Source organism: Adiantum capillus-veneris, chromosome 5 (assembly GCF_014529385.1).
Source record: "Adiantum capillus-veneris isolate H3 chromosome 5, ASM1452938v2, whole genome shotgun sequence".
Lineage (NCBI taxonomy): Eukaryota > Viridiplantae > Streptophyta > Polypodiopsida > Polypodiales > Pteridaceae > Adiantum > Adiantum capillus-veneris.
The window spans coordinates 63,338,088-63,355,609 of NC_140935.1; the positions used below are offsets into that span (position 1 = coordinate 63,338,088).

General features: G+C 44.3%; 1 protein-coding gene across 21 annotated transcripts in view; it reads right to left on the bottom strand.

Moving 5' to 3' along the window:
- Positions 1 to 13,924, bottom strand: part of LOC147457426 (LRR receptor-like serine/threonine-protein kinase FEI 1) — a 35,623-nt gene extending 21,699 nt beyond the window's left edge. For 5 of the 21 annotated variants that reach the window (XM_086512311.1, XM_086512304.1, XM_086512302.1 and 2 more), the window contains exons 1-5: positions 13,759 to 13,924; positions 12,583 to 12,666; positions 12,120 to 12,255; positions 11,947 to 12,018; positions 11,780 to 11,851 (exon numbers count right to left, since the gene is read on the bottom strand). In XM_086512311.1, the coding sequence (XP_086368437.1) occupies positions 11,780 to 11,851; positions 11,947 to 12,018; positions 12,120 to 12,255; positions 12,583 to 12,666; positions 13,759 to 13,918 (524 nt within the window). In that variant the 5' untranslated portion in view covers positions 13,919 to 13,924. The other 16 variants (XM_086512307.1, XM_086512305.1, XM_086512315.1 and 13 more) reach the window with 16 other exon arrangements.
- Between the last annotated feature and the right edge of the window lie 3,598 nt (positions 13,925 to 17,522).

Below are 17,522 nucleotides of genomic sequence, written 5' to 3' on the forward strand. Positions count from 1 at the left end.
ATTTCGGGTGAAAGCCAACGCCTACCGCCCTACGGGCCGGTTTCAGTTGCAAAGTGCTATTTTTAGAGGATTCAAGTAGTATGCATCTGTGGGAGGACTTGTGTCATCAATCCTAACCCAGCAGCTCTTGAGACAAGCCACTGGAGGCTTTGGGCTTGAAAGAGTTGCCCTCTGGCACGAGTGCAATGGGATCCTGGAGAGTGGTTTTGGAGAGACCCCTTCTCTTCAGCCGACCACGTTGGGATCCCTTTCTTTCAGTACACTGTTTGACTGGGCCGTCACATACTGGCAGCACGGGGAGAGGCTTGTCTTGCTGTAGCACTTCATTGACAAGAGGAGGGTCTCACAGCTGGAGTTCTTGTAAGGCTTTTGGGCAAGGTTGTGGGACCCCAAACAGCCGCGGCGAGTCACTTTGTTCTAGTGGCTAGTTGCACACAAAGCTACAGCAGTGGGGAGTTGGCTAGTACATAGTGGCCTTTCGGTAGCATGTGCCGCTTGTGACCATTTTTTGGAGGGTCAACGTCACTATTTGTGAGACTGCCCTATGGCACAGCAGGTTTGGCTTCGAGTCCTTCGGTTGATGCCAGCTCTATCCACAGCGCGACAATACACTTGGAGGGCAGCTGCTTGGTCCACCCTCACGGACCCTGCACTACAATTTGAGCTATCTTCCACCAGCAGGATGATAGAGATCCAGCCTACTAACAGAGCTTGTCACAAAACGGGCACCACGTGCCAATAGAAAAGAACAGACTGAACAGACTTTTAGCACTTCAATAACAACTGAACTGAAATAGAGAGAGAGAGAGAGAGAGAGAGAGAGAGAGAGAGACGACACGCGACACGGAGTGGCGGAATTCCACCCCAGAGAGTATTGGCCCCAAAACTTGGCGCCCCTTTCGGTATTTCTTTATATTGCATCAACACAGTACAAGCCGGTACTCGAGACTCTGCACCTTCTCCAAGAAGCATGCCAGAGAATGAGCCCTAGCCTCATATTTAAAGGCCCTTGGCCTGAAAAGAAGTTACAGTAAAAAGCCTTTAAAACTCAAAAGCTTCTGGTCCAAAAAGCAATGCCAAAAGCTGCCATCGTAATTTACGAAAATCCGTACAGCCTGCCACGTCATCAGTTTTTGCGTGTGTCCGGATCCTACTTTATTTTCTTCCTTTATGTCACTTGGGGCCCCATCGAACAGGGTCCCCATAAGTTGGTAGGACTTCTTCTGTTACTTGTCCTTCTTAGGGTTTAGGCCCCTCGGCCACATCTGTAAGTTGGCTCCATTCTTTAGGCTTTGACACGTAAGCAGTTTGTTACATCTCCCCTTCTTGAAAGAGTATAATCGTCCGCGATTACAGCATATCCGCAAAACAACTCAAGTTAGCTCAAAAATTTTGGAGGGTCATTCCGAGGGACATTCCAAGGGACAATCAATTTGCTCTTTTTATTAAGGAGTTAGCTTCTCCTTTCTGCTCTTTTGATCAAGGAGTTAGCTTCTCCTTTCGCCTGTTTTGATCAAGGAGTTAGCTTCTCCTTTCTTCCATATCGGAACTCTTGATATTCCGGCGTAGTAAAATTAGCCATCACACCCAGACCCTACGGATCTTCCATGGGTGTCTTGATGCACTATAATTACATACCCATGCAATCTCATCCAATTACGAATATTTAGTAATTGGCACATCACAATGTAACACAAATGCTTACATATGCATGTTACAAGACACAACAAACAACGCCGTTGGGCACTCCCCCGAGACAAACGGTCTACGATATGAAGCTACTCAATGACTACCTCGTCACTCCCCCTGCAAATAACCTAAAAAGGTCCGGGCCATGAGCTCAGAGGACTGTACAACCAAACACTCCCCAAACCGCAGTTTGTGTCGCTTGGAGGTTCAAGCTTACAACCAAACGCTCCCCAGGCATCGGCCTACGTCGTTCGGAGGTTTTCTAGCATACAACGGAACGCTCCCTAGGCATCGGCCTACGTCGTTCCGAGGTTTTCAAACATACAACGAAGCGCTCCCCAGGCATCGGCCTGCGTCATTCCAAGGTTCAAACAATACCAAAACAGTATTTCTCACCTCTCCACCCAGGAGTAAAATCACCAATCATTGAAACCAGTATTATAACCAGAGTCAAACAATTCAAATCAACACCAAGACAGGTTTAAAACAAATAGCATCCATTTCAAACAAATTCCAAACAGGATCACCAAACAGGTTCTCAAACAGATTTGAAACTTTAAAAGCAATCTCGACATCAGTCGAGCTTGAAAAGTCGGCTGACTTTCCATCTTGAAACCTGCACCAAAAATTAGGGTTCAGTTCCTTCCATGAGGTCGTAGCCGAGCACAGCATGGTACATCAGCTCTTGGACAGACAGTGTTTCTTTGGCGGCGATGGTAGTCCCAAAAGATAGCAATCACACCGAACCTCCAAGGTCATCTGCTCGTGAAGAGACATCAACTGAGAGATGTCGAGAAATTTCAAGTTATAGTCTGCTAGGGTTTCCATGGCAAGCATTTCAGGATACCCCACTTTGCCAGAAGCTGCACTCCGAAGGAAGATGTCCAAAAATTTTCTTGAAAGCTTGCCAAGTGCTTGGAGTATGCTGCTTGGTAGTTGTAGACATCAACATCTGCATGGCACTGCTTTTGAGAAAAACAGTGACTCGAAACAAATATCGGATCCTTCTTTGCAAGTGATCTTAATGGCTTATGCCCTGTAAGACATGAGCAGTGAAGACGGGAGCGCGCCCGATGCGCGATGAAGGATGGGAGTGGCTAACAAGTCTGGGTAGAAGGGCCAAGATACCTCAAATAAATTCCAATAGCTTCTGTCTGCTCTTTTGTAGGACCGATATGCTTTCAGAAAAGCACACTACCACTGTCACAAAACGGGCACGACGTGCCAATAGAAAAGAATAGACTGAACAGACTTTTAGCACTTCAAAAACAACTGAACTGAAATAGAGAGAGAAATGACACGTGACACGGAGTGGCGGAATTCCACCCCAAAGAGTATTGGCCCCAAAACTTGGCGCCCCTTTCGGTATTTCTTTATATTGCATCAACATAGTACAAGCCGGTACTCGAGACTCTGCACCTTCTCCAGGAAGCATGCCAAAGAATGAGCCCTAGCCTCATATTTAAAGGCCCTTGGCCTGAAAAGAAGTTACAGTAAAAAGCATTTAAAACTCAAAAGCTTCTGGTCCAAAAAGCAATGCCAAAAGCTGCCAGCGTAATTTACGGAAATCCGTACAGCCTACCACGTCATCAACTAGCGCAAAACGCGAAAATCTGTACAGCCTGCCACGTCATCATGCCAACGCAATTTTCGAAAATCTGCCACGTCATCAGTTTTTGTGTGTGTCCGGATCCTGCTTTATTTTCTTCCTTTATGTCACTCGGGGCCCCATCGAACGGGGTCCCCATAAGTTGGTAGGACTTCTTCTGTTACTTGTTCTTCTTAGGGTTTAGGCCCCTCGGCCACATCTGTAAGTTGGCTCCATTCTTTAGGCTTTGACACATAAGCAGTTTATTACAGAGCTTAACCCCCAGGAGTGGTGCAGTGAGAGAGAGGTGTGTTGGGAGCTCGTCTATGGCCTGACACTCTGGTTCATTTGGCGGGCCCGTTGCTTCCGCATCTTCAAGGCTCACCCTGTCCCACCAGCGGAGACTTCATGACTTTTGGCTGGAGTTGATCCATACTCTAAGGGGACAGTTCGAGAGACTTCAAGGCAGCTCTAACCTTATGCGGGAGCACAGAGAGGCGTTCCTCCGACTCTGGTGCCCTGGGCCTTTCTTCACCATGGTCCGGGGTGAGCCTAGATGGCACTACCGTCCACCTGTGTGGCTTTTCCCTCCTCCCATCTCTTAATTTAGCCCTCATTGTACATATGTTGTTTTTTCATTGGGAGAGTCTCCCCTATGGTCGATGTAGCCCTCTCCCGTAGAGGTGATTGTAGCCCTATGGGCAGTTTTCTTAACTAATGGAAGGATCTTATTCTCAAAAAAAAACAATCATGATCTCTTGTTGCAGCACTCACCCTATAACTCCCTCAAATGAGATCAATGATATGATCTTCTCGCCGCTGTGGAGGACCTTCCTCTAGTAATTGTTCAGAGAAACAGTCCACATAGTCTTACAAGAATTCTAAGCAACTTTGATCCATTTGTGAAAGATTAGAATTATCTGAAGAAAATCTTCTCTTTGAAAAAAATCAAGCAAGCGGAAAGATGTGTTTTCATCAACTTGGAAACTACTGAAGTAGATACAACTATAACAGGCTCGCCTTGAAGTTTGACATTGAGCACAAGCTTTTTGCCTCTATGCTGCAAGTGCAGCTTCTTATCAATCATTACATGGTTTTTATGGTGCCATGCCATTCCTAACAAGGCATCGCACTCTTCAAGAGGGATGATGTAGAAGTCTTCTTGTCCAACATAACCTTGGACATGCAACTGCAGCTTTCCAATCAAAGGAGTAACTGCCACTTCATGTCCTAGTGCTACCAAGGCAGCGTCCATTTGTGCCACATTTCCTCTAGCTTCACTCTAAGCTTTGCCAGAATTTAGGTAGAAATAAAATTCACCTTGGCTCCATCTGCTTCAGTCTGCATGCCCAGTATATCAGGTACTAATCAAGCTATTGTTTTGGCATTCTTGTTTTGCCACTCCTCCTCAGCTTTGGAGGACTCAGACTTGTCTTCAGAGTACTTAGTGAGGAATCAGCAGACTTTTGTCCCACCTCACCCCACGTGAAGCATTTTCCTTGCTTGAACCATTCCATCTTTTCTTCAGCATCTTTAGGTCCTTTGCTGATTTTCCTCTTCTAAAAACAAAACTTCTTCTTGTTATCTTGCTTCTGAAACTGGTTCTTATTCTTGGACTGATCTTTAGGCTTCTTCTTCTTGCCGAATGTCAGCTTCCCCTCCAAGAGGTTGTACCCATCGTGAGCACAAGTCATCATTTGTTGAAGCTAGTTGCCTTCTCCTTCAAACAATAGCTTTTGAGTTCTTGAGGAAGCCCACGGCAATATTTCTCCAATTGCTCTGCCAAGGTGACTAAGTGAAATGAAGCAACAAGAAAATAGAAATTCCAAAACTTCTTGTCCTACTCCTGGAAAGTTTCTCCTTCTTCAAAAGTAGTTGATTCAAATCTGAAAGGACATCAAGTTAAACAGAGGAAGCTAGCCATGAAGATACAAATAGTTGTTCAAATTCAAGCCACGTTCTAGGGGCTTTGCCTATAACAAAAGAGTGAACCACCATCGTTGAGCATTTCCCTTCAGGAAAGAGGAAGCTTTTCCGACTTTAGATGCTTTGGTGGAGTTCCCTCCAGAGAAAGCTGCATCAAATTGTTGTATTAAGGCTGAAGCCCTCTCCCCATCTTGAAGACCGTGAAAGATGTCAAACTTGACACTTTGGCCTCCTTCCGTGTAGTCTTTCTGAACATCCCATGGTGTAAGTTGATCATAAGGGGTGGGTCGTAGCAACGTGTTACCCACACCTCCAAAGGTTGAACAAAAAAGAGGTGCAATACCTCCTCCATAGCCTCTAGACTGTCCTCCAAAAATGGAGTTGTGATTAGGTCCTTAAATGCCTGCCATTATTTTGTCCCAGCATGTTGGATCCAAAGACCCCATCATGCATCCTAGGATTTCCTTGCCCTGCAATTCCAGAGGAAGTAGGGACTCCTCCCACAAAACCCGGAAAATTGGTATTCCCACCCATCAGTTGTCTGTCTGCAAAGAAATTGGGCTCTTTAGGGGCTTTTACCTTCGCGACAGTTACTTTGATTTGAGGATTCAGAGGACCGCCAAATCCTTCCACTGCTTGAAAATGGTCTTCATAGCTCTCTCTCCATGCGCTTGACATAACGGGGATCCTTGCTATACGCAACAGAATGCTCTAGCAAGTTATCAACTTCTGTCTCTCTTTCCGCATCACTATTGGAAGCTTGATCATTGCCATTAGTAGCTTCATCATTAGTGACTTCAACTTCGCCATACTTCCTCATACTGCACCTCCTTCTCGTCGTCATTTCTCTCTCCAAGATTCTCCTCCTGCACATTGTTATTGGCATCTTGAGGATTTTGCCCAATTTCCCATAGAAGAGCAATTCAATTGTTGCCTGATACCACTGTAACCGACTAGCCTACTACCCAGGTGGTATCGGAAAGCAAAAACAGTGATCAGCTTGTACTGATAATGAGAAAACCATAAAATCAGCCCACATTTGTTGAAGATAGTAGACAAGATAATTGAGAGAGAGAGAGAGAGAGAGAGAGAGAGAGAGAGAGAGAGAGAGATGAAATGTAATATTAACCTCTTCAAAAGGCCAAAATGACCTATGAGACCAAAAGGTCACATGTGGTGAATCTAATACCAGGTCTGGGTACAAAAAGTACAAAGAACTGAAAAGAAAATAGTGGGTAGGGGTGGGGTGAAAGCTGATACAAAGGGAATACAAAGGGTGAGCTGATACAATGGAGCTCTCTGAAAATCGAGGCATCATATACATATGCATCAGTATCCAAAAGGTTATAGAGATTCAATGTCCTCCAAGGTAGGCACTCTGTCACAATGGCTCCTATGTCACGCCAGTATGGTATGGATCCTTTGTCGCAATCTGCGTCAATGTCGAAAGAGCCCCCTCATCCGTGGGCAACGGGATCACCCCAACTCTATCGCCCGATCAAGCAGTATGCATCTGGTGTTGTAACTTGTTATATGTGGGGGCTGCTCGAACTCCTCTGTCTGTGAGACTGAAAGAAATTTGTAATCTTCCGCTGTCACTGGATCTCTCTCATTGTGCCCCTCTTCAAGAGATCCTCTCTGTGTTTGCAAATCTCCAGTAAGTATAATCCGAGGCATCTCTAATCTTGGTATCTCATGACTCTTGAAAGTGGCCCAAAACCCTCTCTGAATAGACAATGAAAGAGGCCTCGTATCTCATAGTATACTGGGCAGTGACATATGTAATGTAGCTCTGTCTCTGGCTCTATCTAGCACACTTGACAAATCTTGAACTCAGCGGGTACTCCTCTAAATCTGCCTATCTCGATCTCTAGCTGATGTGAGGATGTGCCTATCTGACCAATAGCACATCGTATCCCGTGGGATAGATGAGTATCCATGTATCCTAGTCTAATCACAAAACCATCCTCCGTGAGTTGGAGAAGATGCTCTCTATAGAAAGTTATCTTCGTACCTAGCTCATGTGTAGGTTGTATCCATGTCCTCTTCGTATCCAACTGAATCAAGTCCTGTCTGATGAGCCTCGTAATCTCTGCCCTAGTGAGGGAGATGGAGGGTGCATCCAGAGAGTACTGAAATGGGGGTAGCCGATCCATACTAAAACCATGTAATTGAAACCAAGATGCCATCTTTGCATACCAACATGATCTATCTCCCTGCAATGCCAGCTGTCACGAAGACTCTAGTGCAATTGAGCATATCTGTCTCTAGGGAGAGCCCAAGTGCTATGCATAAATGAAACCGATGGAGTGAGTGCCTCCACTACCAATGGAGGAGCAGCGAGCTCAGCCCTACCAATGTCATGTGGTACAGAGGCCTTGGCCCTAATCATCCGACAAATCATAGACACCAAGGGCTTCTCCATACATCTCCATCCATCAGTACTGCCAGCTCTGCTATGATGATCAACTAAGGGGCCCATAACTCCACTCCGTACAGCATGGCCGAAGTGGCCGAAGTGTCAAAGAGCCAAAGCTTTGTCCGAGGTTCCTGGAACTGAACCTGCGAACATATCCTCTCAAGTCTCCCCAATAATGCATAGGCTCTGGTCAATCGCATATCTGCTGCATGCCTCAGGGAAAATACTTGACCACTGAAACTGCCCCAAGATAAGTGTATGTATCTGCATACTCCACGGTCTCTCGACCATATGTAAAAGTGGGGGCGGACCTCCTTATCCACTGCGCCGTGGTGTTAAACACCATTACCTTGGTCTTACCAAGGTTCACAGACAATCCACTGTCCCGTGCAAACACGCAATGCATCCAAATGACGTTGCATCCCCTCTGGAGAATCTAAGATCAGCACAATATCATCAGCATATAATAGCAACGGAATCCATGTCCCTGCAAGCAACGTGCTCACCCTCTGTCTGTACATAATCTGAAAACTCATCTTCATATATCCCAAAGAGAGTCGGAGATAGGGGACAACCCTGCTTCACACCAATGGTGGAGTGAACCATGTCGGACATGCCTTAAGTAGCGCGTACCTGTCCTACCACTATCCTGTATAAAGCTAAGATCCCCCAGATCAGCTCTGTGGGCACCCCCATGTCTTGCAATTTGCGTATGAGTCTGGCTCGCGGCACTGTATCAAAGGCTTTGCGGAAATCCACAAAGCTACAATATATCATCCTGCCATGGTGTCTACCCTCCTCAATAATGTCTCCGAGTGTCAAAATCTGGTCAAGAGTGGAGAAACCTCTCCCGAACCCTGCCTATCCTGCTGCCCGTATGCCCTCTCTCTCTCTGCCCATCCACTCAACTCATGCTCAAGAATTGATGCATATAGCCTAGCCAGAGTGTGACCAACCATGATGGTTCGATAATTCTCGGGAAGCATAGGATCTCCCGACTTGAAGATAGGCACAATAGTGGACATACTCCAAGTCTCAAGGAAACCCTCATACATGGCTCTATTAAACATCATAGCAAGAGGCTCTGCAAGCATATCTCTGGCATGGATAAAGTGCTCTGCTACCATACCATCATGATCTTGTGCTCTTCCTGTCTTCATCTTGTCAATGGCTTTCCTTACCCTCTCAGCAATAAAGAAAGTACATGTTTCTCGGCATGTTGCTGGAGGGTCAGGCCAAGGTGGCTGCCCTGATGCTGTATAGAGAGATGTAGCATATTCGCCCCATGTCTCTGTGGAAGTGATGGCTGGTGGTGGAGAGTGCTCATTGAAAAGCTTCCATGCCTCACTAGAGTCCTGACTCATAAACAGCTAATACAAATCACGGTCTAATTGAGATAGGTAAGCCCTCTTCTTTCGTCACACTAGGCGGCGAAAGATAATCCGTGACTGTCTATGTGTAGTAGTACCCATGAGCACCTCTCTATGTAATCTGATCCTCGTCTCTCTACACTCCTCATCATACCAACTCTTCTGTGGCATGCTCCCAGATCGTCTGCATATAGGCTGGCTGTGGGGATATGCCTCTGATGCTGCATCATGGAGCGTCTCTGTCAGAACCTGGGTGAGCTCTCATCTAGTGGTCGTCCTGGCTCCCGAGTGCATAGCTGCCTATATATCTCATCAATGTACACGGGATCCGTCTCCCTCGTGAAGGTATACCGAGTATGTGTGGAGAGAGAGAGAGAGAGAGAGAGAGAGAGAGAGAGAGAGAGAGATGGCCAATCAAAAGGCACCCCCTTCGATATTTCTTAATTTGATTAAAAATATGTAAATACAATACTCGGCAGAGGTGGCACCCTACTTATGGGAGTGCAGCCCGAGAGAGAGAGAGAGAGAGAGAGAGAGAGAGAGTAAAAAGGACTTGTACAACTTGCTAGGCAGCCCTTTGAATAGGTTTGTGTGAATGTGTGTGTTCAAATATGGCAAATGTGTCATTTGCGCGCCGCTTCTACTTCTAACTAAGCCTGCAATGGGCTCTTTTGGACAAGTGGCCAATTACTTCATGGCACATAAGTGTGTGTGTGGTCGCCTTGGCTAAAAATGGCAGCTTTGGAGTCGCCCAAGGCCTGTTATACATGTAGTGCCACCAGGTACCTACCATGCATTGCCTTGTCCAAGTGTCCACCTACTCTACATGTGCCATCCAAGTGTCCACCTGCCTTGCATGTGCCGTGCATGGGCACATGCAAGTGTCCACCTCCCTTGCATGTGCCATGCATGTGGTGTCCCAAGTGTCCTCCTACCTTGCATGCCCTGCTTCCAGCCAGCATGTGGCACCAAAGTATCCAATTGAATATCTCCAATTGCTCTCTCATAGGGGCCCTACAGCAATTCAAGCAACTAGAGCTCCATAAGCAACAGAATCTCCTGCAGCTTGTTGCCAAGTGGTTCCTGCAAAATTTCCACCAACATGACACGGCTTTGTTCATGGCAATGGGCCAAATCGGTAACTAGCATAAAAGTTCTGAATAGCTTGTTCCCTTATGCCCAATTCCTCCACTTTAGGGTGAGGATACATGAAGACACGAGATCTCTAGATTGTCCAAAACATGCAATATCTGACTCAAGTGAAGAATGGGAATACTATTTTGAAGATGAAGAGATTTCACCCAGAAAATGAGTGCGAAGACTGAAAAATTTGAGTGCCAACTCCCTAGCGTCTGTAATGTGAGAATAAATGGGAAACGGTCTCAAAAGAAGAACTTGCAATTCTGGGAGCATAAAGAAGACACGCAACAGGCAAACCAGTAATAAGACATCTCCATAAAAACAGGCGCTTTTTTAGAGAGCGCTTATTTTGCCAAATGGTCAAGACTACATTCTGCCACTATTTATCTCGCTTATGCATGCTCCAGCATGCATTACAATGCCCAGCAGTCCAAGGAGGCAGCTGTAGGTTCGCATACACTTGTTTAGCAGTTACGGTAAACATAGCACAACGGTGAAACCGCCAATCTCGTAATCCTCCAAGAATTGCACGTTCTTGTTGTGTTCGGTGATCATTTATATCTGAGACTGTTCCCCATTTACTCTCACATTACAAACACTAGGGAGTTGACACTCAAATTTTCATATGTCTTCGCAGTCATTTTCTGGGTGGTGTTTGTTGGAAGCATTTCCGGTTGTTTGGTGAAATCTCTTCATCTTCAGAAGAAGAGTATATGCCATTCTTCACTTGGAGTCAGATATTACATGGTTGTTTGGTGAAATCTCTTCATCTTCAGAAGAGTATATGCCATTCTTTACTTGAGTCAGATATTACATGTTTTGGACAATTTGGAGATCTCGTAATCTCCACATGTTTCATCAAGAGGTTGCTGATTCTTCAAGAGTTCTCTACGTCAATCACTGCATGTCAGCTTGGATTTGGATAACCTCTCCCTTCAAAGTTATGAAGTTTAGGTTTACTGCTTCTAAGTTTCGAAGCTTCGCTAGTGATGTCATGGGTTTTCCTCATTTTGGGTTCCCACCAATACTAGAATACATCTATGTGTGTGTGTGTGTGTGTGTGTGTGTGTGCACGCGCGCACCATTTGGAGGTCCGAGGAGCACCTCATCAAATTTAGAGGTTTGGACCACCTTGGAAAGTGATGAATTATCTAGAGAAGAAGTTTCTAGACCTCTGCCCCAAGGAGATGCATAGACTTTGGGACAGCAAGGTGGTGGAACCACCACAGCAGGCGGAAAGACAAAACCGCTGCTCCAGCAAGTATTTCTCTCTGCGATGGATCTCCCTAGCTGATCATATTTGTACATTTAAAAATCTTAGACATGATACCCCGATCTGTATCTTCTTGTTTATCCATGATGCACAATTACATGGAGAATTTTGGCCGCTGCTTAAGTTTCCCTTTAGCAAACATTTATACAGCATTTTCTCCCGCTCAAAAGCATAACCGATGCTAGCATGTGCACTCACCAGCCTTCTCATATACACACGTACAACCTGAAGGCTGATCTAAAAGAAAGTATTGAACAAGTCATTTTTTCACACCTAAATTTGAGCCGACGAGATGTCTGCTCGCGCGGGCGGACACAGAGAGAGAGAGAGAGAGAGAGAGAGAGAGAGAGAGAGAGAGAGAGAGAGAGACTCACAAGGCCTTGAGTTTCTTACAGCTGCCAAGTTCAGGAGGTATGGAGCCAACCAAACTATTGTGATGAAGTCCACTGCTTGTGCAAAATATGACGTAAGTACAACATTGGGAGTATTACTTCAAAAAAGAATACAAAATCAATCTTTGTGCCTTGTAGTCAGGACATACAGTTTCCTGAGTTGTGTAAGATTGCCAAGAGATGGTGCTATAGAGCCAGACAGTTGACGGAATGGTAAATTTCTGCAGGCAAATGTAAGAATAGTTCATTGATTTGAAACTAAATCAATACCTTACAGTGATTAGAGGTGTAAAACCAATCCATAAGCTCCCTTAAATCTTACAAAGCAATCACTTGTTTTGTCTGCAAATTGCAAGTGACTCCAGGCCAGAGGCACGGGTCCTTATCATCCTCATTCCAATTCGCTAGTGTTCCATCTGAAGACGTGATAGCTAACTTGAACTTGAGCAAAGCCTGGCCTGAGAAAAAAATAAAACCCCAAGCTTTGAACAATGTTCAGCTAAATACGGCAGCAAAAGACCGCAATATCATCATTACAGAGTGTCAAAGGCCAATGAAGTAATTGCAAGCTTTGAACAATTTCAAACTAAATACAAGAGCAAAAGGCAAAAGACCACAATATCATCATTATAGAGTGTTGAAGGCCAAATGAAGGAATTGCAATGATAAAAAACAATAAGAAATCTTGTGGTGCCAAGTGATCACAGAGTTGATAAAACATGATCATGTACCTAGTGAATACATTGTGCTGACGAGGAGTGCTTCAAAAGCATGAGGAAGCTCACCATCAGGGCTCAAAGCATGTACAAAAATTGTCGATAAAAGAAGTAGGATTGAGACGACGCCTAACTGCCGCCTCTCCACCATGACTGAAAGGATCCTAGCATATTCAAATTCTGGTGTAAATAGCACAACTGGTGTTTTTAATTGTTCTGAAACAGCATTGTGAAACACAAACAAGCCAATCTATTGAATGAAATCGATTAGAATTGATACTAAATATTTGTGGGTGCACACACCGTGTCCCACAGAGGAAATACAAATATGTAGAAATAGAAATGGAATTTTGTGAAGGTTGCAATTAAACCTGAGAAAACGACCAAAAGAATGGATTCATTCAATCGAAACACGGTATATTAAGGTACCTTAATGTCAAATATGATACTTATTTTTTATCAAATTGCAGACAGTTACATTTCTGCCCAACAGGGGAGCGACGTGCAGAGATGCTTTACTATGGTTGCTGCGCATGAACACACGGGTTAAGCGCCACGATTACAAGAAGAAACCCAGATAGTTAAGACTGCAAGCAGAGCCATTTAGGCAGTAACCCAACTTACTTAGTTGTTTGACTACCCCATCTTCGCAATCATTCTGTGATAATCTGTCATTACGAAGCGCTTGCTTTTTCTTCACCTACTGCAAAGACAAGAAAGGAGGGTACCATGCCGGGTACAATGTAAAAAATATGGAACCTTTTTTACCGCGATGGGCGATCATTAATCTGTCACAAGTCGAAGTACTCTGAAATCAAACCGCCCAGACAAGCGCGGGTAGACACAGAGAGAGAGAGAGAGAGAGAGAGAGAGAGAGAGAGAGAGAGAGAGTGTGTGCGCGCGTGTGTGAAATGGCCCCAGCCCAACGGCCCATGGGTATCTTAGCGGTCAATGCCCATTAGAGGCTTCTTGTCAGATAAGAGGACAAAGCGCCATCAGCACTGTTCAGCAGCCTCAGGGCTGCTGCAAGAAGCAGACAACAGGAATGCAGAACGAAAAGCAGACCCTCGAACAAGAAAAAGCAGAAAAGCAGAAATAATCTTGCACGGAAATTTGAACAGTTCTTATGGCAAAATTCTATTGTAGTTGTGTGTGTGTGTGTGTGTGTGGGGGGGGGGGCGGGGGGGGGGTGTTTTGTTTGTTTGTGGCGTGGAGAGAGAGAGAGAGAGAGAGAGAGAGACGAACTTGTTGTACATATTGCATAATGCACCTTTGCAAGCTTGCCATGTTCAAAGACATATTGGATTGGAAAAGAAAGACGGGATGAGGCAATCTGGAACCAGCACTTTTGTATGTGTCTTCTTCCTTTTGCCAGTTGTTTCATTGAAGAGGGCATGGGGGACATTGGGGGTAACCTGCATATTCCAGTACATAAAGAAAGAGGTGAGAACGTACCTCCTACAGGAGGCCTTAAGTCTCATTATATAAGCATCTCTCTCTCTCTCTCTCTCTCTCTCCCTCCTTGGTGAGCCAAAGGAGGTCCACTTGGCATGATCTGAGCCATTGCCCACGGCTCCAATCGCATGGTCAGAAGCCCCCAATGAGGTTATGCTGAAAAAAAAAACAAGAACGGCGCTGCTTTTCAAGATTGCATAGCGTCGAAGTTGGAAAAGAAAACAAGAAAGTTGCTTTTCTTGCGTCGTTCGAGGAGAGATCTTCTTCGTCTCTCTCTCTCTCTCTCTCTCTCTCTCTCTCTCTCTCTCTCTCTCTCTCTCTCTCTCTTGTATGACTCGAGTCCAGTTTTATGGCAGAATAAACTAGTGCGACCTTTTTGTGGGCTTTTTTGGTATGTGTATCTTGGTTTGCAGAGCTACTGGACAGCCACAGTAGCAGTTGAATGTCGTGGAAGGTCGAAATGAGGAGCAGGGGAGCTGAAGAGGAAATAGAAGGCAAACCTGAAACACGCACACACACACACAGAGAGAGACTTTTCTTTCATCATCTACTCCTCTCCCTGCTTCTGCTTCAGCTTCTGCGACAAGTCTGTGGCTATGCATGTCTCTTACATGAGCGGTTGACCTTCCCGAGCCCATCCTTAAGAGCTTCAATGTTTCTTCATTCAGTTGTCCAAGATGAATAGAGAGAAGCTCTTGAAGATGACCAATGTCGTACGCGCTAGAGGCAAAGGCATTGTAAGAAGAAAGAAGAAGGTTGTCCACAAGACAACCACAACAGATTACAAGAGATTGCAGAACACCTTGAAAAGATTGAGTGTAAATATTATTCCTGGCATTGAGGAAGTCGACATCTTCAAGGATGATACGGTCATTCATTTTTACGAACCCTAAAGGACAAGCTTCAATTGCGGCGAAGACATGGGTTGTGAGTGGCTCATCACCTCTTACCAGGCATTATAAATCAGCTTGGTCCTGACAATCTTGCCAACCTGAAGAAAATTGCAGAGAGCAATATCAAGCGGAACGCCCCCTGTACTTATGTCCATGAGCGTCACGTAATAGTAGTTCGTCAGATGCGCGTTTCGATTATTGATGAGCGGACTGAATATAGTGCCTTCCGCTATGGAGATACCGACCTCAAGATGCCCATTATCATGTGCAGTTAGGAAGAACGATACATAACATGGGTTAGTCAGCAAAGAGGCAAGAAGACATAAGCAGCTTGAGAGAGAGAGAGAGAGAGAGAGAGAGAGAGAGAGAGAAAGTAATACTGATTTGAGGACATAAAACATAAAGTTACATCTGCATATTTTCTGTATAGCAGGGAGGACATATATTCACAATACTGCACATTCCAATTGCACAAGCGCAACTCCAGCTCGACAACACTACAAGGTCCATTATCTGCATCAAATTTTCCATGCGCATGTGTTTGCTTGGCGCAACACATAAAAACGCTACGGGACAGGGCACGGCTTCTGTTTCTTATAATTTTTTGGAGAGACCACAGTGCCAGCTCTCCACCATACTTGTGTATGGCACCTCTGTATGACGTGCACTGTATACTTTGCACTTCCATTCTGTGAGTTTCATTGCAAGACGATATGTTTAACTATTCACATTGCTTTTTTGTAGCTTGACTCAAATATCGGCCTATAGATTGGACAATCGAAAAGTAACATTTCAACATTGCAGGTCAGTAAAGCACCTCATTTATTGTGCAGTTCATTCATGCTTTATCTATTTTCTTGTTTTAGAATCTTCCGCATTACTTCCTTTGCTTCAGTTTATTTGGATCTCGTTTTCAGAACTATACACTCGATGTCGATCAACATTTGCACATGTTAGTTACACACGCAACTCTTTGCATATGGTTGCTAACCAATGCATATGATGTATAACAATATTGAATACATAAGTAGTGAATGCATGTAGTGTATCGCAGTAGTGAATTCACCTTGTGCATCTTTACTTTAGCTCTAAATAATTGATGCCATACTAGGTGTCTAAATAATCGATATCGTACTATATATGTCCTTGTTTCTCTCGTACTAGGTGTCAGTATGAAGTTCTCAAGACCTAGAAGATTACAATCCAAGCATCAATAAGCTAGGGAGCAAACTGTAGCCAACTTGAAACTAGTTTATCATCCATATGGTAAGTCGTGGTTTAAAATTACTGCATTATATAAAGATTGGAGCATGCAATGTGACATCTTTTCTCACAAACTAGAAATATGGCCCTTCTGCATGGTAGCATACCTCACATATATAGAGGTTGACAAACAAATGAAATACGCACTCCTACTGCCCTCACTTTTGTATTATTGTTAGGCGCTTTGGCATCGGAGCGGCATCAACAAGACTTAGCAGCATTGCATCTATAGTCCAGTACCAGTTCAAGATACCAACCATGAATCAACAGTATCCCCTCACTTTTATATTATTGCTGGGCGCTTTGGCATCGGAGGGCATCAACAAGACTTAGCAGCATTGCATCTACAGTCCAGTACCAGTTCAAGATACCAACCACAAATCAACAGTATCCCCTCTCTATTGTCATGAGACCGATGAGCAATATTTATTGTAAGACCACATGTCAGCGTAACAAGAAGTACATTGGCAGATCCCTTCAACATTAAATGTGTTCTCTTGCTCGATGATCTTGCCCAACCATCCCCAGTTTGTAATCACGCATGGGAGCTTTGTAACACATCCCATATCACAAGCTCGGTCCACTGGCTACATGAAACTTTGTACAAGATGTCATGCTTTGTAAGACATGCAACGAACCCTAAATTGCTTCAATTTTTGACCATTATTTGTGAAAGAAAACCAGTCGTAGATGAGATCAATTGTACCTTGGGTGCATGTATTATAGATGAAGCGCATGTGCATGACTATATCAACAACTCTACTACGATAATTTGTACTTACAAATCAGACGTCCAACACTATAACAACCTTGCCTTGAATAAGTTGTACAATCAAACTGACATTACAAAAGTTAAAATTAAGACGAACGCAGGTAACATAAATGTCCTTCAGCAGAGGATCCTAGACTCTAAGTTCAATGAGCTGGATTCAATCGCAATTGGCATGCGTTGCATGATCACTGAAAACATCGACATGACAATAGGTGCGGCAAACGGTGCAACATGCATTGTCGATGCCATAACACAGAATACAAAAGGTGAAGTTACATGTATCAGTGTTCTCATTCATTGTACTGAGAATAACTACAAAAGAGAAAGTTAAAACACAAAACAAATAACTACAAAAGAAGAAAGACAAAACACACTCGACATTCACCTTCAAACATGTGAACCGACGTTTTGCGCTAGCAACCATTCGATGAAAAATTTCTTTTGAAATACTTTCATTTGCAAGAATTTACGTGTAGCACGTATACTAGAAAAAAACACTCATTCGTAGACATAGTAGTACAACTTCGCTTGGATATATTCTCAATTGTAACCATCCCTATAACCTCTAGTAATTGATGCACTTAACTTTGTCTCCTCCCATAAACATTATAGCATTTTTCGAATGT